This window comes from Paramormyrops kingsleyae, chromosome 1 (assembly GCF_048594095.1).
Source record: "Paramormyrops kingsleyae isolate MSU_618 chromosome 1, PKINGS_0.4, whole genome shotgun sequence".
Classification (NCBI taxonomy): domain Eukaryota; kingdom Metazoa; phylum Chordata; class Actinopteri; order Osteoglossiformes; family Mormyridae; genus Paramormyrops; species Paramormyrops kingsleyae.
Window position 1 is genome coordinate 4,391,031 of NC_132797.1, and position 24,297 is coordinate 4,415,327.

The 24,297-nt window shown below is 48.1% G+C and overlaps 1 protein-coding gene across 1 annotated transcript; it reads right to left on the reverse strand.

Annotated features, from left to right (window-relative positions):
* Positions 1-2,649: 2,649 nt before the first annotated feature.
* On the reverse strand, positions 2,650-21,808 carry kdm5a (lysine demethylase 5A). The gene is made up of 28 exons (XM_072697883.1): positions 20,463-21,808; positions 19,341-19,418; positions 18,737-18,859; positions 18,177-18,347; positions 17,311-17,502; positions 16,251-16,329; positions 15,961-16,049; positions 15,694-15,852; positions 14,976-15,095; positions 14,722-14,880; positions 14,384-14,565; positions 13,754-13,916; positions 13,545-13,664; positions 13,272-13,466; positions 12,958-13,139; positions 12,039-12,163; positions 11,737-11,887; positions 11,530-11,644; positions 10,965-11,320; positions 10,595-10,733; positions 8,732-8,911; positions 8,224-8,379; positions 7,346-7,897; positions 7,138-7,266; positions 6,749-6,893; positions 5,083-5,303; positions 4,462-4,881; positions 2,650-3,453 (listed from the first exon to the last, which is right to left on the reverse strand). Exons 1-28 carry the CDS (start codon positions 20,607-20,609, stop codon positions 3,220-3,222), a joined length of 5,082 nt encoding a protein of 1,693 aa, XP_072553984.1. The 5' UTR covers positions 20,610-21,808; the 3' UTR covers positions 2,650-3,219.
* Positions 21,809-24,297: the final 2,489 nt, after the last annotated feature.

Sequence of the window (24,297 nt, forward strand, 5' to 3'; positions counted from 1 at the left end):
CTTTCTGCTTCCCATTAGCTTTTATCGCCGCTCGTCTGGACACGTCGACTTTCCTCTACATTCAACATCAGCTCAAACGACCTGCTGACAGATACTGCTGTTCCATTGGTCCAGGAGCATTTTAATTGCTCCCGAATTCCTCCACAGCAGAGATTCGAGGATAATTATCCCGTCTAGTGTTTTTTAGGAGACCTCTCCCTCACCATTCCCTTCCCAGCCTGCTGGGAAGCCGTCGCTGGTTAAGACCACCCCCCCCCTCCTCGATCACAAGAAACAGACCTGTCTCCCACCATTAAGATCTCTGGGTCTTGGTGACTGCAGGCATGCAGGTACAGCCAAGGGGCCAGGGGCCCTGTGGAGACGACTGTTGTTGCAGTTGTCTGGCCTCCGGCACAGCAGGAAGTGTCTTTCACTTTTGAAACATTTCTCAAACATTCTCTGGTCTTGGTCCCAATACTAATGAAACCAGTTTGCTGTGGCCTTTACATTTCTTTCTGATTTATGTAGATTTTATGGGTTCACGGGCACATGGTATTACACAGTACTATAAACTGATATAGTAAATCATACGATATAGGGCGTAGTGAGCACTCAGTCACCTGGAAACAATACGGACTGACACATTCACTACAGAAAAACAACCCTTTTGTCTTGTCTGAGAAATATCCTGCTGTAGAATAGTTACTCATACTGTTTTGGTACTTTTGGTATACACGCACCCTCATTAATTAATAGCAGTATCCTGTTTAAACAGTGGTTAACTGAAGTTACTGTTCCCTTACTACTACTAGTAAATGTTTGTTAACAGTTAAAACTTTGGGTAACTTATTCACTCAGTTTTTACAAGGTAAGATAAGGCGTTTAACTTGCATTTATGTGTACTATTAAATCACTGTTGCTTTCTATCTACAATTAATTCACTATTACTTTTTTGCTCTCATTGAATTCCATCTAGGTTGTTGTGAATCTTTTGTGAAGCCAAAGATTTCTGTACTTGTAGGCCGCATGATATTAATTCCTCTGTACTTTGAAACTGCATTTATTAACATGCAATGGCTGTGAAATATCAGTTGCAAGAGATACATGCTATTAGAGCAGAAGTGGGGAACCTGATCCATGGAGGGCCAGTGTGGGTTTTTGGGATGGCCTCTCAATCAGCCAATAAGGACCGGACTGCTTCATTATTGGCTGATTGAGTGGCCGTCCCAAAAACCCACACTGGCCCTCCATGGATCAGCTTCCTCATCCCTGTATTAGTGTAAGCATCATGCCACACAGCATTATACTGAGTGAATGATTCCCCATGTATGGAGGATGAAAGAATAAAACAAAGTAAGTGATTTTCTACAAAACACTGACTATTATTATAACTGGTTTCATGTTTGCTGGAGATTTAAGACGCATCTACGTTCCAAGGATGCCAGAGTGCAGCTTCATGCTCCAATATAAACTGCTATTTTTGTCTTTGAATGAGCCGTTTGTGCATCGCTTTCATTGAACTGGAAATTCTTTATCGACTTTGTGTCCAAAATACAGGACTAATTAAAATTGGGAAAATGGGTTTTATTCCTCACTGTAGTTACTGTTTGCTCTTTGATATGAATCGTAGACTGAGGCACTGAGTGTCTGTTTGAGCTGCGCTATCAAGAAACGTTTGTTACACAGTGAGATGAAACAGACATTGAGAGCAAACCAGCAATGGGATTAATGTGATATTTATACCTATAACTAAGCATCTAGTTCATTTTGAATCAGTGTCAACATAGAATAGTGATAATCCCTGTGGGCAAATTCTCTTTCCACCAAACCCATCTTGCTCTCCATGAGACAGACACACATACAGGTGAGAGCGAGCTTTGGAGTCATAGCAGAGGGATAGCTGGCGTGCGGGACTCCTGGAGCTGGGGGGTAAGGGCCTTATTCAGGCCTTGGACATGTGACTATGCTGTTGAGGGTGGGGTGTGAACCGATGACCTTCTGATCACAGGCGTAGAAGCTTAACCTGCTGAGCCACAGACCTTGTCCTATTGGAAGATGGAGACCTAAAGATTACAACGTGTGTCACTAATTCCTCACTGAACACTGGTTTTAGTGCTTTCTTTTTCTCATCGATGGAAGCCTCTAGACAACTTCTAGTATGGTGGTCCAAAGCAGCTCCTTGAGGATGCTCACATCCCCAACGCTGACCTGCCTTTCACATCCTTTCACATCCCCTCTCCTGGTGGAGGCTTAGTAAAGCTCCATCTTCTCCCTTTACGCAGCAGAGCACACTCTCACTGCCCCTCCCTCATTCTAGAACATACCGTTAGCCGGTATTGCCCAGGCATCGAGATCAGCCAGACGAGCTGCATCTTCTCCCCATCATTCAACGTACCTAGGAAAGCAGCTCCATGACCATCTTCAGCTGGCAGACAGCCTGCTGGTATAGCAGCTGGTGGCTATAAAGAGATGACTCAGGATCGTCACACCAAGGGAGACAAATCACTCCTCGGGTAGCACCAAGCAGCCTCACCAAAGATGTATCATGCTTCACAGGAGTAGTGCAAAACAACAAATGGATTACTGTTCCTCATTTGTTCTCCACAGATTAAATCTTGACACCCGTCACCCCGAGCTTCTAAGGGACAGATTGAAGATAGCGGCACCCCACAGGTTTGACTAGGAAGAGTTTATTAAAGGTGATAAACAACAAAAAGCCACATCCAGGTATTCCGATGCTCAAAACCTATTTACATTATAAATATGTTCGCTACATACAACCACTCTCCTAGTCCTACGTACTGACCCATACCGCGGGGCAGGATTGCGGCTGCGGGTGAAATGTGTGAGTGATTTCATGATGAGAACCAGGCCAGAAGCCATTGCCTCTCAGCGTGGTAGAGCAGGTATATCCGGTTTATCATCTCGATGCAGCGTGTACGTCTCCATGTGATGCGATATTCTCTCAGCGTAACACCGGAGTCAACTCATTTTGGGTTGTAGGGTTCAGCTCTTATCCCTAGAGCAGGGGTGAGGAGGTGCAGGCGAGGTGACCGTTCTTCTAGAATGATCTGCAGCCACACCTGGAGGCCTTCCCTGGTGTGTACATGGATCTCGACTCTGTGCGTTCATTTAGATGCAAGTCCAATGATCTTGTCTATCAAGTCAAACTTGGGTTTATAATTACAAAAGGAGCACTGGGCCACCCTTGGGCTGGTCGGGCACCCTGGCATCTCTGCGTTAGCTGCTGTCCTGCAGATGTAGCTGGGCGGTGGGTGGGAGGATCTGCAAGGTGCACGGGGGCGGAGCCTGTCCGGCAACATCTGTCCCCGCCTTCCCGGCCCCGCCCATAACCGCCTTGCGGGAGCAGGCCGAGCAGATGTAGTCCTCATTTTCTGCCATCTCACAGGACACGCCCACGCAGACCTGGTGGAACCACTCGTCACAGCCGCCGTCACATTGCACCCAGTCCACCTGTTTGAGGACGACGGGAAGAACACAAGGAGTCGTGTGATGAAGGAACGGAAAGATGGAACGAGAGAATGAGAAACATGCAGGTGGTTAAAAGGCTAAAGTAGTACTACAGGTAGGTAAGACACAGTCACCTGCACTACGCCCATATACAGCGTAACCGGTAGCTAGGGGGCGCTGTGTAGGACTTCCTAGCCAGAGCGATGTAAGCATTTCCCAGTTCTTTAGCAAGGAGCTTTCACTTCACTGCTTTCAGCCATAACACTCTCTCACGGTGCCATTAAATCTTGGGGAGTCTCTAAATCAGGTCATGAAATGTGGCAAATTTGTGGGCGACTTTGTAAAAGGCTGCACTTTCGCGTAATGTTAATTACTACTGCGCTGATTTAGAAATTTACTCCCAAAGCCAAGGATCTTCGTGCTATTGCTGTCATACTTGGAGCCATGCTTCGCGACCCCCCAGGCAGGCTGAACCTTTTGTCTTCTTCATGACTATGGAACAGCATTACTGGTCTGTTTCAGCAGTGGCCTGAACCACAGCCAAGGTGGAGGTGGGGGCAAGGATCAAAAATGGCTGCTCGTAAACAGACGCCTGCATCTCCACTTAAACATGCGTGAGATTAATGGTACCTCTGTTACCTCATTTCACTTAAAGTCATTAAATCTAAACTGTCCAACAATAAAAGACATTCAAGTAAACATGAAATCTCTTTACATAATATCTGTACATACAGTTATACTGCATTTTGAATTTTGATGGCTATTCTGCAAGTATCTCTCTCATATTCCGACAGGCATGACTGATGCCCAGCTGGCCTCGGATACTGGAGATGTTGCCACGCAAACATGCTTGGTACCAGACAGGCGAAGCTTATTTGCTACACATCTAATGGCCCTTCTGACGCTTAAACCTTCTCAGCATCATTCTGGTTGCTGGATAGGAGTTGACTCCAGAAGAAGCTGACCGCAAACAGCAAGGCCTTGTGTATGTCTACCGGCTAGACCTCTCACCTTGTCCTTGCACGGCCGCTGGCAGTTCTTGGCCGCGCACACGGCGTTCTCATCGTTGGAGTCCTCAGCGCCAGACCAGTCGTACTTGGATGGGATGTCCAGCACCTTCTTCTCCCGCTTCTTCTCCAGACTCTCCTTGGCCGCCTCGGCCTTGACGGCCGCCTTCTCCTTGCGCTTTCTCTCCTTCTCCTCCTTGGCTAGCCGTTTGGCCAGCTGCTTCAGCTCCTTGGACTTGTCGGGGCCCAGCTTCAGCTTCTTCTTCTTGGGCTTGCCCTCGACCTTCTTCAGGTCCTTGGACTTGGGTCGGCCTTCGCCGCCTGCCAGAAGCAGCTGCTCTGCCTTCTCCAGCTTCCGTTTGCGTTTCTTCTCTGGGTCCCGTGGCTTCAGCTTCACTGGCTTCTCTAGGACAGTGTCCTCAGGCTGCAGGGAGGGATAAATAGGATAAAGAAGATAAAGAGCAACATAGGAGGGTCCACATATACAAATGAACACTCCACCAGATGGGTGATGAGAGGAACGTAGAGGTTCTCAGCACTAATAATGATGCATAAAGCTGATATTCATACTTGTACAACCAATGCACTGAAATCTCAGCAGGGTTCTGACAAGGAACACACTCACCTCCATGACCTGCAGAAAGCGTTCCTCTGAGGGCGGGTGCGTAGCCTGTAGGATCCTCCAGATGTGCTGGGTCTCGTCCAGGGAGACCTCCAGCAGGTCACCGACCATCATCAGCTCCTCCAGCTGGGTCTTGGCCGATGGGGACAGCTCCAGCACGGGGGGCTCCAGACTGCGAGGAACCAGGGGGGTCTTCCTCGGCTGTTTCCGGGGCGTGGCTGAGTCTGGGGGGGGGTGGATTGTCAGGCACATATTAGGCTCATTCCTTGTGCCCTCAGGGTACTTCTTTGACCTTGTTACGGGCCAGCCTTGTAGGACCATGGTTGGCCATTGTTTGCTAACTCATGTATTGTCTTTCAGGTAGTTTCCTCACTGGCTGGTTGTGCTACATTGAGTAAACCTGAGGAGGAGGCTTTATCTGCCTTGGAGACGGCAGTCCTGGGGGCAGGCTCTTCCAGCTGTGCTCTTTCTCCTGGCTCCAGGCAACTGATTTATTGTTAGATTATGGGCACGGGTTTTATTATTATTATTATTATTATTATTATTATTAATGATATTTTATTGACCCCATGGGGAAATTTTCTTCATCTACCCCATCTTCTCCGTGACACATGCCCACTAAAGTCGGAGGAATCGATACAACCCCGAGCTCAGGATTCAAGATGGCTGCCCCTCTTTATCAACAGAAAGCTAAAGCTGTTGTTTTATTAGCACTTATGTCTTATTTGTGGCTCATTTAATCGGTCGTACACACAGTATTGTCCAAATGCTATCTGTGGATGTGTTACTATGAGGGATCAGGATCAGCAGTGACCTCCCGATACAATATTATCATGATACCTAGGTCCCGATTTGATATGTATTGTGATTCCATAAGTATTGCAATCCCAATTTGATACTACTTTTTTCACGACTTTTTCCCTTTTTAAGAATTGTAAAGCCTTCAAAAATACCGCTCAAGCTTTATTCAATAGCTGCACAGCTGAATGAACGAGTAAACAAGGTAAAAGGTAAGGAGTAAACAATGCAAAACAACTTCAAATGTAACAATATAACATTAAACTTAAAATTCGAAGTTAACAAAAAGCTACATTTGCTGCTGTTGTGGTATAAACTACACAGAACATTCATGCTTTTCCGTTGCCTTGTCTAGGACAGAGTCTGCATACAGCATGGCTCATGTCCAACTCCTCTTTACTGTTTAAATTCTGAAAGCCAAAGTTCCTCCATATATTTGGTTTAAACCGTGGAGGAGCAGCACGAATCTCTGCCATCATCCACCATTCCTGTTATTGCTAAACAAAGTTTATAAAATAAATGCCTGCTACTACACAGGATGCTTGTGCTGCCTGTCAGTGTGGGAATACTTTAGAGCACGCCACCTGCAGGATTAAAGAGGAACTGCAACGTTTCTCCACCTCAAATCCACACATAAATAAAATATAAATAAAAACTGCTTTGCCGTTACATACATGGACATCACTGTCACCCATCCAGCACCTTGCTCTCACACTGATATACTGACAGACCATGCACACCTTGTCTGTTCCTTTGACCTTAACTTATTAATAAAGTCTATATTGTAATTTCTTGGCGTGATGGTCCATCAGTATATCAAACTGCACTGTAATATAAACAGCGCAGGTGAACACAAGCCGGGAGTTCTTACTCTGTGCGCAGGACTTGGACGCGGAGGAGTAGGCGTGCTCGGCACAGAAGGAGGGTGTGGCTGGCCACATGTGACAGACCACCTCCTCTGACTTGACAGGGATCTCCTCATCACAGAACAAGTAGGGCTTCATCCCACCGGAGTCCTGAGGCACATAGAAAAGGCATTTTCCCATATTAACTGCATTTTGTGGGTGATGAGGGAGACTGGAGAGCACTGATGAGGAGCACACCCCCTAGTGTCCAAAAGCCATTAAATGTTTTCTGTGCAAACAGTCCAGGAATACATCCAGTAAAGAGACTGAGGTAAGAGCCGAATGTAATGTCAGATGAAAACAAAAAGGTCTAAACAGAGAGGGGCCAGTGGTTCTTTATGCCCAAAAATATCACCTTCACGTCGTAGCCGTATGTCTCTCGAATGTCCTCATCAGAGTCAGTCTCCTCGTCGTCGTAGTCCATGGATTGGCGTGGTGAGGTGGACCTGCTGAAGCCGGCCTGCTGGAAGGTCTGGATGTGACCCTGGAAGGAAACACATACACACTCAAAACATGTGAAAGAGGTGGCACGCCTCAGCGCCCCCCGCAGGCCGGGGTCACACCTGCAGGTCAGGGTTGGCCGCGGCCTTCTGTAGCTCGGCGTTGATGATCTTCTCGGTCTTCTCCCGCGCCGCCTGCTCCACCATGCGCTGGCTGAGCACCGACAGCTTGGCCAGGGCGGACGACAGTTCGTCGGTGGCCAGGGCCTGGCGGGCGCGGTCCTGCCAGCTCATGGCCCGCTCCGTCAGGCACTGCAAAGCCTCGCCTTCGGGGAGCCTCACCGGAAGCTTCTGCAGTGACACCAGCAATGACAGGATGGTCTCCAGGCGGGGCCGTCGCGAACGCTGGCACAGCGGGCATAGGAACTTGGCCTCCTTGCTCTGCCAGGCTAGGCCTTTCTTCTGGGTGCCTGCCTTGGGCAGCGGCACGCAGGCTCCATGGAACCAGTCCTTGCAAAGTTCACACTGCAGCATGAAGCCACTGGCCGTCTTGCGGCACAGGCAGAACTTGACCTCCTCGATGCGGTCCGCCATCGCCATCTTGGCCAGGTTGGCCGCCCGCAGCGAGTGGATGGCCTCCAGCTCCTTCTGCTCCTTGGTCTTGAAGGCTGCCACCTGTGGGGGGGAGGGGGCGGGCAGTGGGTTTCACATGAACACAGCTCAGTAGCTGGCGATGACGAACGGCAGAGCGGAGTGGAGACATCTTGGCGTCGGTTAAGCCAAGAGCGCGGAGAAGGAAGATTCCTGTTGGTGTGGGTGTCAGCATCAGCTGTGCTCTCTACAGGGGGGTCATTCTCACTGCGCACAGCAGGAATGGAAATAAACAACGCAGAGCAGTCTCTGCCTAAGGGGGAAGGCTGGGGGAGATGCTGAGAGGATGACGGGGGTGGAGACTCGTGCAGGACGTCGGTAGGAGGTTTCTCAGCGGGGTTTCCACTCACCACCGTGGCCGGATCCCGGACCTCGTCCAGGCCGTCCTCCAGGTCGCTCAGGCCCTCCATCTCCAGGCCCCTCTCCTTCTCCAGCAGCTCTTTGGCCCTCTTCCGCTTGCTCTTGCTGTTTCCGTAAACCCCGATATCCACGCGGGGGCTCAGCACCTGCAGGATAGGTCACCTCGTCTCTTTGCGACACCACACTACCTGCTCTTGTGGCCAGTGGGTGGATCCCTGTAGCTCCACCGATTGGCCGGCCTTGCTTTCTCAACTGTACGTCATTGTGGATACAACCTTCTGCTCAATAAATACGGTGTAATGTAAACTTTATTTTCTGTATTACGTCACCTGACGACTCAAGAAAGAAACAGAAAACTGCTGCAGAGAAGATCCGTGACCATCAACCGTGAAAAGGTACAGATTCCATTCCTGAATTCCAAATAACTTATCGCAGCGGCAGGAAAAGAGCGATGGGCCGCGGAGATCATCGGCCCGCTCGCCGCTGCGCTCTCCATACCTGCAGGAGAGTATAGGTGGAGTTCTTCTTAAGAAAGGTACGTGCCGTCCTCTCCCTCCATGCGCGGGCGGCAGCAACCTGCGACTCCACCTGCGCCAGCGCGTCCAGGCGCACGGGGATGGAGCGCCCGCGGGCCAGCAGGCTTTCCAGCTGCTCCAGGTAGGCGTAGCTACTGCCATTCTGCAGAAGGAAAATGCGGCGGTGGGGAAGTGCTCAGGAGACCTCGCGCCCAGCGGCGGAAACAGCATGCGGCTCATGCTCACCTGCCCCAAGACGCTACCGCTTTAAAGCAGACAGAGGGCAGCGGCATGTGCTAAAGATCCTGCCCTAAGGAGATGTTTTGTGGGACTCAAACTCAGCTCCTAGGGTAAATCACCCAGTTCTGTAATTACTGGATCCCAGCAGGTAGGCACAACCATTTTAAACTTTTCTTTGTCCCCCCCCCCCGACTACAATAGGGACCCTCAACAACAGGGCTGCACGATATCGCATCGCAATTAGATGGCAGATGTGCAATAATCACCATGGCTTTAGATCACGCGGGCGGGAAAGGTTATTTGAGCTAAATCTGTTCAGCCTCAAGCAAAGGAGACTGAGGGGGGACATGATCCAGGTCTATAAGATTCTAACAGGTTTGGATGCTGTTCAACCGAATAGTTACTTCAGCATTAGTTCTAATACAAGAACTCGTGGCCATAGGTGGAAATTAGCGGGAGAACATTTCAAACTGGATTTAAGGAAGCACTTCTTTACACAGCGTGTAGTCAGAGTATGGAATAGTCTTCCTGATAACGTAGTGCAAGCTGAATCCTTGGGTTCCTTTAAATCAGAGCTAGATAAGATTTTAACAACTCTGAGCTATTAGTTAAGTTCTCCCCAAGCGAGCTCGATGGACCGAATGGCCTCCTCTCGTTTGTATAGTTCTTATGTTCTTATCACAGGTCCAGACAAATTTTTGGTACCACAATTTGGTAGCAGATTAGAAGTGCGGCTAAAATATTAATGAGAACCGTATTGTGACGCCCAAAAGTTAGTAATCTGCAGAAATTCGGCGTATCCTTATGTTTAAAAGACGTCGGACTTTAAACTGCAAAAAGTACCGTCACACCACCGAAATTATTTTTCCTTGTTTATCCGCAATATCTCCTCTTTCAAATGATGTTATGGCTGCTGATCTCTCCCTTTCTTCACCGCCACTTCAGTGCTCATCACTTCCATGATTTACCAAAACAGTAGCATGTGGGGTGATCCACTAACCGCATTTAATGAACATACGGATACACTGAATTTATATGGCATCACAATACGCATATCATTAATATTTTAGGCACAATACTAATCTGCTTACCAAATTCTGGGTGTAACAGAAGTAAATATCCATACATACCAAAGAGCCGGCATCAGCACAAATGTTTACCCGTCATCTAAAGCCCTGGTGATTATTGCGCCGTGCCATATAATCGCAATTACATCGCGATGTGACGCTGTGCAGCGCTATTTAACAACACCTAGGCTTAAATATGAGCAGGCTGTTCTGTCCTACAAATGCAAAATACCGTAACCACATTTATTAAAATTGAGACTTTAGCTGTTTTATCTTGTGACAAAATATCTTAGTTGAACTATGCTTGGATTTGAAGTGAACACTATCATTTTCCTACCTACAGTCAAAAACCTTTTTCGCAGTGTCAGCGTAGTTACGGTGTTGTGCCTTTGGGGGGCAGTGTGGCTGTTGTGATTTTATACTGCAAACACTGTGACGTCCAAGGCGGATTTCCCACTGGGACAATAAAGTCTTATAACTGGGGAACCGCAGCCATAACCTGAGCGTATGTGAGGCGTATCTGAGCGTCTCTCCGTTACCTGGATGGCCTCCACCTTCGACGTCCATTCTTTGGCCTTCTGCAGCGCATCCCTCAGGGCCAGGACGTTGGGCAGGTAGGCAGGGATGCTCCGGGCCTCCGTCACGATGCCCTCCAGCGTGCCCATGCTGTGCCGCGGCCTGTGGTCGCACATGGGGTCAAGCGGCGGCGAGGCGTGTGCGTGTCTGTGTGTGACGTATGTGTTACTTTGTGTGTGACGTATGTATTACAATGTTATTTTGATGTTGTGGGGACCAAATTTGGGATTTTTTTGTGATTAGGGTATTCCCCCATAGAAATGAATGGAGAGTCCCCACAAAGATATAGATAGCTAATCTGTGTGTATGTGTGTGAGTGAGCACCCGCCTCACCTGGCCTGCAGGCAGGTGCGCGCCTTGTCCTCCCAGCGCTCTGACACGGTCAGGATCTCCTGCAGCTCCCCCATGGCCTTCTCCACGGCGGGGTGCGGCGCCAGGCCCACGCCCGAGTCTATGAGGCGCTTCATGACCTCCAGCGTGACGCGCTGGGGCTCAGCCAGCGCCAGCCGCACCTCGTCCAGCCAGCGCGCCTGCTGCAGCTCCTGCTTGAGACGCGGCAGCTCCGGCAGCTGCACGTCCAGCCCGCCGCCCAGCTCCAGCAGCGCGTGCAGCTTGGAGGAGTCGGGCGTCTCGTCCGCCAGGGCCGCCTGCGCTCGCTCGTGGAAATCCTCCACGTTCTCCAGCAGCTCCTGCCGCCGGGGATGGGGGTGGATAAGCAGATCCTTTAGGAGGGCTACCAGATCCAATAACGGCTACATTCCCCAACCCGACGCGTTTGCGACAAGCACATGTCCCTGTCACATCCACGGCACCTGCACTTTGCACTATCACTGCATGTCATTGGTCGTTTTATGAGCATTACTGAGCCCTATTGGAGGGCTCTGGCGGTGACACTCACCTTGACCTGACGCGCCTGGATGATGATGCATGGCAGCCGGAAGAGCTGCTCCACGAAGGCCTTCAGCTCCTCCAGCGTCAGCTTGCTGCGGGCTCGGCCGCTCTCCGGCCGTTGCCTGGCGGGGTTCCGGGGGAAAGAAATCAGGCAACGCCCACGCCAGCCTGCAGGGGGCACCACCGATCCGGAGACGAAAGCCCAGGCACTAACCTGTGCTTCTGCTTGCGGCTCAGCAGCAGCTGGGCCACGGAGGAGCACATCTCGGCCTCCTTCACCATCTCCTTGAGGCGTCGGAACAGGTTGTTCTCCGGGTACTTCCTGTCTTCTGCATCTTCCAGGAGCACCTTCAACTCTATCAGGTCTGAACAAGACAGGAGGGTGAGAGGCAGCCTGTGGAGACCCAGGAGGCAGTCTAGAATAATACAATAAGCATTCAGCTCTTCAAGGAGATTAAAGGAGCAATGGACCCCAGCAGAGTCACCCCTTCACAGGAGTCACCCAGGGACTCCCACCTTTCTTGTTCTTCTGGTCAGCGGCCAAGGCTTCGGTGACCCTCCTGGCCCAGGCGTCATAAGACTGCGCACGTGACTTGACTCCGTGCAGCATTGAGGGGAACTCATCCAGGGTGTACCGGTATCTGTGAGGCATGCCAAGAAGAGAGAGCGCTGGCCATTACTATGCAGCACGCTGTGGCTGGGAAGTAGTGTCGACCCTGCAAGCAGCACTGCAGATTTCACTCATGCTGCTTTGCGTTCTTTTAAGTTTAGCCAGAAAACGACAGCCTGTCTACCACTGGGATTCAACCGACTTCTCCAGCAGCCATGGGGACAATTGGCGGATGAGACATCCATGAAGAAGAGAGCAGAGAGTAGAGTAGCATGCAAAATAGGACAGCAGGGTAGAGTACAGCATGGTATCACAAAGTATGGCAGAGTAAAGTAAGGTAGTATAGATAAGAACAGGGTAAAGAGTAGAGCAGGGTAGATAGTATATTAGGGTAGATGGCAAAGTAGGGTAGATAGAGTAGTGTAGATATTAGTGTAGACAGCAGACTAAAGTAGATAGCAGAGTAGGGTAATGCAACGAGCAGAGTATGGTAGAGTACAGCAGAGTGCAGCGTAGGGTACAATAGAGAAGGGAAGAGCAGGGTATCAGAGTAGAGCAGGGTAGGGTAAGGTAGTGTAGATGAGAGCAGGGTAGATAGCAGATTAGGATAGATGGCAGAGTAGGGTGATTTGCAGAGTAGGGTAGCAGGCAGAGTAGGGCGCAGAGTAGGGCAGAGTAGTGTAGAGAAAGGTGAAGAGTAGGGTACAGTAGAGAAGGGTTGAACCAAGGGTTAGATGACTGGAATGTGTTAGAATCCTGTTACATTCAGGTAACAGGAAATGACCGTTTGGGATGCTTTCTGAGAGGCGCCCCCCCACCACCAACCTGAGGCATTTGCTGGCCAGGGGGCAGTCGCAGAGATCAGCAGAGTGGTGCAGACACACGAGTCGCTCAGGGCTGCAGGAGCACGTCAGCGCCGACAGGAAGCAAGTGGTCTTGCACTTGTAGCACTGACGCTCGTCGTCTGGGAGTAGCTCAAACACCTCCTGCTCGGAGGACAGCACCCCCTACAGAGAGAGAGGGGTCAGGACACGGGAGGACAGAACACGGTGTACTAAACACGCACAACTGAAACACCTCCAGCCTAAATATGACACTGAGCCTCACAACAAACAAACATTCGGAAAAACCTTCCTTACCATCTGCTGTACCGCCTCCCTGAGCCGACTTTCCTCCCCCAACATGTCTCCCATCTCCCGGAAGACAGCGGCGGCCAGCTCCACGTCCAGGCTTTCGGGGTCAGCCGCCATCTTGCACAGCAGCTCCTCGTGTGAGAAGACGCAGTAGCGTTGCAGTCGGCGGTAGTGGGCCACGCACTGACGGCCCATGGGCAACTGGAGGGGAAGGGCGCCACTTAGTGGAGGTCAGGACACACCGCACGTGTAAACCGTGCAACGCAAAGGCAGAAGTACCCAGTCCGCAGTGCAGAAATTGACCGCCTCTGCAAAGTTGTAGCCCTGGTTGAAGCCACTGTGGTAGGCCCTGGGGAAGGTCACCACAAACTCCCCTGCGCACTGATTGGTCCGGAACACCTGAGGGCAGACAGAGATGGGTAACGGCGATGTGGGCAAACAAGGAGACCAGAGGCTTAGGAAGTGCGGTGTGGCGTCGCCGGACGCACCGGGACTCCGTGCTCCATGAGGACATTGGGGTTCATGATGGTGACCAGCTGATGCAGCAGGTCGGGCTGGGAGTCGAAGAGCTCGGGGGCCAGCTTCTTCATCACCGCCTCCAGCTGCTCGGCAGCGTGCGCAGGGACTCCGTACCACGTCTTCGGCTCACCCCTAGGGGGAGTTTGAAAATCGCCGACCAAACTAAAAACTCCAAACCCAGCAGAACCTTGATCAAACACACCGGCACCTGCAGTCTCCAGCAAAACTACTCAGCTCTCACCCATGCTGGCAGCAAATGCCCTCGCTGGATAGCAACCGGCCGAGTTTCAAGCCGAAAGCACGTTCTTGTAAACAACGGCACTGCTCCGACCCACACAACCCATCTGGGGTGGTTTGTGCATCAACATTAAACCAGAAAACTGCACTATGAAGAGTTTCTGATTCCTGAAGACTGTCAATCAAAGGATCCTAGCCTGGGGGTCACAAACTGAGGGCAGAACTCTGCTTGACATCTGGCCTGAACTTCATAGAGTTAAGACAGGATCACCTTGGAGAAATGCCTGTGCCCATAAGTGCCCATGAGAGTTTCATCTCCGCGAGACTATGCCCTCCCTGTTTGGAATGTGACCTCGGCTCACCAGTGGAGGAAGTTGATGGAGTAGCTCCAGTGGTCCTCGATGTGCCAGCAGAAGGAGGAGAAACACATGCCCACGTAGAGCCAGGGTACCTTCATGCCGGAGATGTCGGCGTTGATGTGTGCCAAGACCGACTGCTCCAGAACCGGCATGTTGTTCAGGTTCCAGCCCGAGTTGGCGTACTCCTGCGGGGGCCGGCGCTTAACATTATCCACCACCCACTGTCAGCAGAACTTAGGATTTCAGCGTAGGACTGCAGAAAACATTTAAAGGTAAAGCCCACTTCAAAAGTCCGGCTGAAATCCTAACAGATCGGGATGAGTTGTGCAGCGCATAATCACCTCCTCGTCTGACAGCAGCCTCCTCTTGGAGTCCCTCATGGGGAAGCCACTGCCCACCTCCTTGGAGCTGATGTCGGCCCCGTACTCCACGATCACGTCCTCCTCGATGCTGCTCACCAGCCTCCAGAACTCCTTCTCCACCAGCTCGGTGGGCACCATCTGAGAGAGAGAGAGAGAGAGAGAGAGATAGGGGGGTCAGTGCATGTCCCCAGCCCCTCAACACCGGCCATGACGTCCTCGGTGGAGACACGTACGTGGACGGGCATGTTGAAGTAGTCAGACTTGAAGTGGTCGGCCATCTCCCCGAAACTCTGAAGGGTGTACTCCCGCACTGCCTGCTCGAACCCAAACGCCTCCCGTGGTTTGCTGCACTCCTGGGAGCAAAAAAAAAAAAGAGGCAAGACACACTCATGAGGTTCTCAGGACCGTCAAACACTCTGGAGGAACACTACAATCAGGAGGAAGCAAGAACATGCGACTTTCCTGGTGCCCATTAGAGGAATGACAATACATTGCTTTTTTTATTCCATAGATCGATCTGCAGGCCAAATTTAATAATTAACTAAAAACATATCGCTGGTCGTATAAAACCATCTTGTGGGTCGATACTTTGAGAATCCTAACTGGCAATTCAGCTGACAAAATCCCTCGGCCCCCGTTACGAAAAATGATTGATCGCCCCAATGCAATCATCTCCATTGTTTTAGTAGTTATGTCTTTAGCTCTGGTGGTGCTAAATTTGAATATTCACTAAAGTCTAAATATCGACACGCAATATCTGCCAAGATCGACACATCGGCCCAATGCTGATTTGTTATCTGATATACTGTGCATCTCTGATAAGTGTTAGATAAACAGCACAGCCACCCGCCTGCTGCCTGACTGGGGGCCGTCATACTCAGGGGAAATCATCCCAGTCTCAGTCAGTACCCAGCATTCCTAGCTACCCCCAAACGGGCGCTGTCACTGTACCTCTGCCACACACTTGGGGCAACGCCAGTCTCCCTTGGGCACGTCCTGGAGGGGCGGGATGAGGCAGAAGGTGTGGTAGCTGTCGTCGCAGCCGTCGCACAGCAGGAGACGGTCTTCCTCGTCGCCGCGGCCACACGCCAGGCACATGTACAGGTCGATCTGGTAAAGGACAGGGACGCCGTGTGCTGCGTGTCTGGACAAAGTGGACACTGCCCCACAACGCTGAAGAATATCGACCCGTCGGGTCTGTCCCCGAGGGTTACTCACAAAGTTGACCTCCAGTGTCTCTTTCCTCTGCTGCATCTTGATGGCAAAGGCCTGGGCCTTAAGGTTACGCTGCTTCCTGAAGCCACCATCTTCAAACGCAAAGCGAAAGTGTCAGACGGGCGATGCGACTTGGCACCAAACCGACAAGGTGCAGCAAGATCACTTGCTCAGCACCGTAAGAACAGCCAGTCCTCTCAAGTACCTAAAAAAACACTAAGCTATTTGCTTATTGCTACATCGCAAACACACGCAGCAAATAAGAGCGAAAGAGAGGGAGAGAAAAGCCGTACCAGCTGGTACGATCTCCAGCCCCACCATCTTAGGGCTCCCACCAAAGATCTGCAAAACTTTCGGCTCCTTGTTTTCCCTCTGAAGGAAGGGAAATGAAAAGACATAGAGAGTCAGTTATCAGAACAACCAAAGAAAGTCAAACACAGGATCTGAAAGTGGAAAATACCTAAAACAACCATGCAATGCAGAGGAAATAAATCTGACAAGGTTAAAACCACCAAAGCTGTGGTTTAAAAAATTGGGAAAACACTTGTCAGGCAGTATCTACATTTTGCAGAACATTTGAAAGCCGTATTTGCTCAATCACAACTTGCAATAAAAATGCATCTAAACTAGCAAAGATATTACAGTAAAATGCTAAAGCTGTTCAGGGAAGCGACAGACTGGGCAACAGTCCTAAATTCTCACAGTGCTGTGCAAAAGTCTTAGGCGGTCAATGAAAACTATGTCTGAATGATCTTCACGCTGGTGTAAAACTATGATATTATGTCTGTAAAAATGTGTCAGCTTAGACATTTCAAAACCCCTCCTGAAGTCACCTCAGTATTTGCAGTAACCATCCAATAAACTAATCAATACCTTAGTTATCTAATTAACTAATTAGTGAACTGGTGGTAAAACTTAAATAAATTGAATGACTGAGGTGCCCTTGAGGAAACCAAAGTGCTTCTAGCCATACAACAAAATATCAGCAGGTTTTCGGAAAACCGAAAAAATTCCTCTTAATTTTTCTTGTGTTATTCTTTTTTTTGTATTATTCTCTTCTAAGGTTAAATTGTATTTTTGTCCTGGGCTAATATATATTTACTTCCCAGATGAACAGCTTTAAACATTTCCTTTGCCTAAGACTTTTGCACACTATTGTATACACTCAAATTCAGCTAAACATTTGCATTCACATAAACAAAAAGACCATCCGACATATGGTCACAAAACTCAGAATGCTCAAAAAAGGGCATGAATACCGCCAAAGACAAATGTCGCATGTCAGGTCCTTGTCTTTTCCCAGATCCCCATACCTGCGTGATGTCATGTGTGGCCACGCCCCCCAGTGATTACCTCAGCAGACTTCAGCCGCCGGGACCGCCTCTCAGGCAGGGGGCGTGTCCTGCCCTGCACCGTGTCACACAGGCCATCAGAGTCCTCCTCCTCTTCCTCTACCTCCTCCACCTCCTCCGCTCTCTCGTCTTTCTCCATTCCCTCGTCCACTTCCTCTCCATCCCCTTCTTCTTCATACAGCTTGTGGACCCCCTGAGGTGGCACAAGGAATCATCATCACTGCACAACCAAAACGCAGGAACTAGAACCTCCTATGATTATTAATATTATTACTATGGAAATTTGTAGTACCAACCACACTACATGCATCAGAGCAATTGTGCAGGAAAGACGTTGACTGGCAGCATTAAAACAGTGTGGACACTCCCATAGGCCCTGACTGTCTCTAGTGGCCTAGTCAGGTAACAGGCTTCCTGCACTTTAACAAAGAAAGCAGTCTTTGGGTTAAGCCCTTAATGAGCACCACTATTGGGACATATGGCAGAACGACAAACATCGCCTTGATTCTGACAGCATCACCATTTTTTTAGCAAATGACTTCTCGTAACTATAATCATCTCGATAGCTTTTAGGGGCTACTTGTTTTGAAATGATTCAACCAGTGTTCAAATTAAGCTAGAGGTCCTGGGGCGCCCCCTAGTGGGCAATCTGACAATGACGTGACAAAGCAAAAAAATCTCATTTGTTTTCTCTTATGGGGCTGGGGGGACCCTGATCCCCCACAATTCAAACAATGGATTCGATCAAGGAGGAATTCCTTTGAAAAAACATAAAAAGGGGAAAAGATCAAACAAAGAGCAGCCCTCATGTAGCAACGATGGACCACGTGTCGAACGAGGGTGCGGGTAGTGGAGGCGCAGACCTACCGTGAGCGTGGCACCAGACTGGAAGAGCTCGTAGGGGTAGAGGATCCTCTCAAAATGAGAGCGGAGCAGGGAGCCCGTGCCTTTGCCAGGGGGAAAACCCATGCGGTTGGCCACCTTGGACCATCGCTTCTCCTTACAGACAGTCTCAAAGCCGCCCTCCACAGACACGATCTGCAACAGGTTGGTACGTGACAATAAAGTCAAAGTCAGCTTTACTGTCATTGTGCGCCTGCACAACGAATCTTCCAAAGCCAGCAGACTTCCAAAAACAATGGATATTTACGGAAGTCAGAAGCAGAATTCACATTAATGGCCAGGTACACACCTGCATGTACTACGGATGTGTTTTGGCAATATTGGTGCATACTTCACAAACAAGGAGGAACATAAATCAAGAAGCATAATATAAATAGTAAAGGAGAGTAAAACATAAAACAGGGAAAGTTCAAAGTACTGATTAGAACCAGGTTCCCAAATATGTACAAATAGAAGTGTCAGACATGCCACATTGACAGTCTGGATGAGATTCCCGGGGGGGGGGGGGGGGGCGGGGGGCCTACCTTACTGAGCTGATAGAGGTCCAGGATCCTCCTCTCCACGTGCGGGAAACGGAGTCGGGAGCCCTGAAGCTCCCAGAACTTGGCGATCTGGTCGAGGAAGTTGAGCTTCACACGGGTCAGTGCCTGGGGATGCACAGGGACACAGCCTCTTGTGTCAGCTGAGCTCCACATACACAGCTGCCCTTCAGTATCACCAGTGCAGTACAAGCACACACCAAGAGTGAGTTTATCAAACCACAGAATTCACAGAAAACTGAAGCCTGACGCCCAAGATACCATCCAGCCATCTTCTAACTGCTTAGCTTATGGAGAGTCTCAGAGGTGCATTTTACCCAATGCAACTTACAGTAGAAGGACGGGTTACAATTCATGTCCGCTTTGTGGGATTTGAACCCTGACTGTTGTCGCATTGTTAGCGAAACGCTCCAGTTGTCAAGCTACAGGAGCCGTTGCTTTTGTTACTGACACACAGACGTCATGCACATGTATTAAAAGCTCCAGGCAGAAATCCAGTTTTAAAAGAAAGTATTTGGCTTTTGTGTATCTGTGCACAGTGCACCTAATGGGGAAAAAAAGGAAGAAAAAAACAGACACAGCGATTTACCTCCAGCTCGTTTAGTCTCTGGACGCGTGGAGTGAAGCGGAAGTTCCGCACGTCGCAGGCAAACGGGGGCTGCCAGTCCTGAGGCGGAGTAGGGGGAAAGGGTCACGGACAGTAAAATGAGTAAATCCTCAACAGAACACTGCATGCAATAGAGACAATATCTGCAGTAGGAATCAAAATTCACGTGCAGAAAGCATCTATTTGCATTGTGTTTCAGAACATCTAAAACTTGGACAAGCAGCCACATAAAACCTAAGTCAAAACCATAGAGAAAATTAATAATGTACAGAATGTAAGCAAGTTATTTCCTATAAGACGGACAAAATATAAAAAATAAAATATAATGGCAATTACAAGGTATGGTGCCTGGGAATCCCCCCTGGGAGGAGCAAAAACATTATAGTAATATGCCGCTTCTGCTGAAGTGCAAATAAAAGTTTAGAAATTACATGTGCCATATTCCGAGATTCCCCACGTCTAACGTCATGTGACCAGGCCTGCAGTTTCGAGTAGGATGTTAAAGTTTCATTAGTGACAGATTACCTCCTACATACCTCAGCATTTTACTCATAGCAAACAACCAGCAGACTTTTTTGGTCTTTAGTAACAACTCGTAGGTTGTGGAAGGTATAATAAAATTAAGACGTACAGTGAATTTGTTCTGTACTTATAAGCTGTAATAACGAGATTTCGTTTTAAAAATGAGGAAAATAAGGCCAAATCATGTTAATCATCTATTAATAAATTTGATCTTAAGTTGAACTGGTTTAAGCGCCAATATATGTGTTTAAATATATATTTTAGCATAGTGTCGCAGTTTTCCTCTGCGTGGCAAGATCCCCGGCCTACTTTAAAAAGACAAAATGCAGCTGCTTTTCCCAAGCAGCCGGGAAAAATGTCTGAAGCTGAAGCCGAAGTTTCTGCATCGGCACCGGAGCTCCACGCGCCGCGGGGGGGGCGACCCCACAGCAGCCTTGGCATAACGAGCTCGGAGATACGAAACAAATATAAAGCGGGTAAAAGACGCTGTGTGTGTATGTACACTGGCAAAAATAGGCATATGGATTGTAAAACAGAGGGATGAAGGCGGTCATGGGGAGCCTAAGCCAGGCACCCGGTTACCTCGGGGGGTCGGATTTTGCAGATGCCAGTTTTCTCGGCAATGGGCCGTATCTTGTTTATAAAACCCAGTGGGTCCGAAAAATCCTCCCAGCTGGGCTCGAAAACAGGACACTCCGGTGGGGGGACAAATTCGGCGATGGCAGACATGATGGTTCGCTGAAATGTTCGTTCAGACTTCGTTCTTTAATATAATAAAAGTCGACTAAAAAGGTCGCGGGTCTAACGTGTGTCCCCAGTGTACATAATTAGCTTATGAAACGACAGACATGCCCTGACACTTGTAACTCCCCAGATTGCCCCTGTAGGTGTGTACACGCATTTTCACTCTTCTGTCCTAATAAAAAGCCGAGTCCTGAATGTCCTTCCATCGAAAACACAATGCATGCTTGTAAGTCTCTTAAGTTTCGTAGTCGAGAGTTTCTTTATTTTCTTGACAGGGCTGAAGGACTCCAAGTAATGATTGACTGTAAAACTCCACACAAGGAGTTTGGCGCAATTTAAACAGTTTATGCATCCATGGTGTCGACGCTTCCCCGGGCAAGAGGCCCTAAAACCAGGGACGACCCCACAACTCCCCGCGTAGGCTACGGCCGGGCAAACAGCTGTGATAGCAGATAAATCAGGCGCCCCCCCAAAAAAGGTTAAGTTATAAAACAAAAAAATAAGCCAACCATATAAAACAATAAGCAGATCTGTGACAATGATTGTTTTATTCCACCAAACGTAAAATCAGCCCAGCAGCATCGTGCGTTGTTTACAATCCATGCTTTGTAATCCAGTCATCCCTGATCCCATCGCCTTAAACCGTTTTGTTTTATTTTTTTCAAGAAAGCAGCAGGGATAAGTGAACTCGGCTATCAGGACTTCTCCTAGAGCGGCGGCCACGATCCCCCAGTCCGGCAATCCGCCTCATCTTTAAAGGGAGCAAACAAGGGACTATGATCCTCATTCATTAAAAGAAGATCGCGGGAACGCATCCGATCTGGTCCGAGGCGAAGTGTTACTCGCATAATCGAAGTGTTTAGTGAAGGATCCGCCACTGCAGCCCGTTTGTATCTTCAGTGAGCGAGGTCTACCCCGGTGATGCACGGCAGGACGAACATCCAGCCCCGGCCACTGAAGCGCCGCCGCGGCGCTGAGCACTCAGGTGGAAAAGAAAATAGAAACTTCTCAAACAGCAGCGTATTCCGACGCATGCCTCGAAATTCTGTTTATCTTCAGTTAACGGCCATATGTCCTCACGACAAAATCATTTCATAATTTAGTCAATATAAACTACCAACGTAATTTAGAAAAAAAAAATCGTCTTCCTTTCTTACTGTGGCCGCATCACCACTTATTTACCAACAGTTGTATCCTTCCACTTTTTTGTTTCTAAGAGACGAAGGAAAATGATACATTTTCATAAATTATTGGAATCACCCAGTTTATTATATTAAAATAAACATAGACAAATATGTTGGAGTTCGCTTTAATGAACTATAAAGTTAATCGAATGAATCTATTCGGCGGATGGATATCAAAAAGAACAACGTTATAAGTAAGGTCAAAGTATTACCTTCCGGAATAATGGAGGTTTGCTGATTTACGTTTTATGTGCTATTTGCCTGTTTATTTCCGGTTTCTTTTATGTAGCTTGTGCGGTAGTTTCTACTTTATAAACAACAGGAACAGAAACTTACTGCTCTGTAATGGTAATTTTCCCTTTTATTTTGTAAGAGGTTTCTCTCCGCTTTTAAAAATACGGCTTAAGTAATAATTTATATCGCTACAAAATAAGTATTACACAATAATATATCTTAGAACATAAAGGATAACAAAACATAAAGGTACCTATGTAATGACTTGACCAAGAGCTAAAAGTCTGAAATGTTAAAAGCCTGAAAGGAAACCATCAATACAGAAATTGGTAGCTGGGATCTAACATAAACGTAGTACTTTGGTTCGCCCCTGAATTGAAGGCATGTTCCCTAGTGGGAATTTTAAAAACTGCATTTGCGCAATTATTTAGTGATTCTCAGCCATGCTCTTCGGGGACCATGTTTATGCTGTACTTCCCATAGGTGTCAGATCGCGTTTTACCCGTCAGACTCGCTATTTTTGGTCTTTGCTAGTGTCTCACAGAAATGAAACAAAGAAGTTAAACTTAATTTTCAGTCGTAATAATAATAAAAACAAATATCAGCATAAGGAGACTTTTTGACGGCTCACAGTTCTCTCTAAAATGTACTAGTTCTCTGTAACCCAACTCCTTGATGTGGCTTTTAAAAACATGAACCTAACCATGCTATTTTGATTACTCAGAAACAAAACCAGGACCCTAGGCTCCACCGAATCATTGTGGTGTCTCATTCCTCCTATTCTCATATTTAAGCCTAATTTAATCGATTCAGTCATTCATTTGCATACAGTTGTATATGAAATAAATGTTAGTATACAAATACTAAGTATAATTATTTCATGTCCGATAGATCATTTCAGTTACATCAACAACAGTTAGAATAGGATTCCATTATAGTGGTGGCTCGTGGTCTTTCAAACAGGGGAAGATGACTATACCCCCACGACCCAGTTTGAAATAAACTAACAAACTTTAGCTAACCTGCTAATGAACAAACCTTACTACAGAAACAAGGAGTAAACTCAAGAACGCTATATTTATGTTTTTATTTACAGTAGGCTATGGTCAAATGAAAATCAAAAGAATTATAAGACTTCACTTTTCACCAAAACTCCATATGGGACTGAACTTGAAACTCTCCGATCCTGAAGTATAATTTCAGGCACGTTCCACGTTCCAGCACTCTCTTTGTAATAGCAATGTAAATATGACAGGACATATTTGACATTTTTTTTTTGTGACAGGAGGCGAAGCTTCCTTTGTAGTCTTAGAGCAGTCACCACTGATTATAACGTTGATACTGTTTTCAGTGTAATCATACTATAGCATGTGGTCTGTTGCTTGGACATTACCAATATACACTCATTGGCCACTTTATTAGATGTTCCTTGCTAGCACCAAGTTGGATCTATTCTTGTCTTTAGAACTTCCTTAATTTGTCGTAGATTCACCAAGGTCTTTGAAACATTCCTCCTAGACTTTGGGCCATGTTGACATTAAAGTATCACGTGGTTGCTGCAGATTTGTCGGCTGCACATTCATGATGCAAATCTCCCATTCCACCACATCCCATAGGTCCTCTCTTGGATTGTGACCTGGTGACTGGAGGCCATTTCAGTATAGTGAACTTATTTTCAAGAAAGCAGTTTGACATAAGAGATTTGTGACACGCTGCATTATTCTGCAGGAAGTAGCCGTTAGAAGTTGGGTACATTGTGGTCAAAAACAGATGGACATGGCCAACAACAATACTCAGGTCAGCTGTGGAATTTAAAGTGTGTTTAATTAGTACTAAGGGGCTCAAAGTGTGCTAAGAAAATACCCCCCCCCCCCCCCCAGCAACACACCACCAGTAGCCCAAATTGTTGATACAAGGCAGGATGGATCCATGCTTTCATGTCGTTTACACCAAATTCTGACCTTACCGTCTGAATGTCACAGCAAATATTAAGACTCATCTGACCAGGCAACATGTTTTCAATCTTTCATGGCCAGTTTTGATGAACCCGTGCCCACTGTAGCCTCAGTTTCCTGTTTGTAGCTGACAGGAGTGGCACCCGGTGTCGTCTTCTGCTGCTGTAGCCAATCTGCTTCAAGGCTCAACGTGTTGTGTTCAGAGAGGCTCTTCTGCATACCATGTTTGTAAGAAGTGGTTGAGTTACTGTTGCATTTTTATCAGCTTGAACCAATCTAGCCATTCTTCTCTGACCTCTT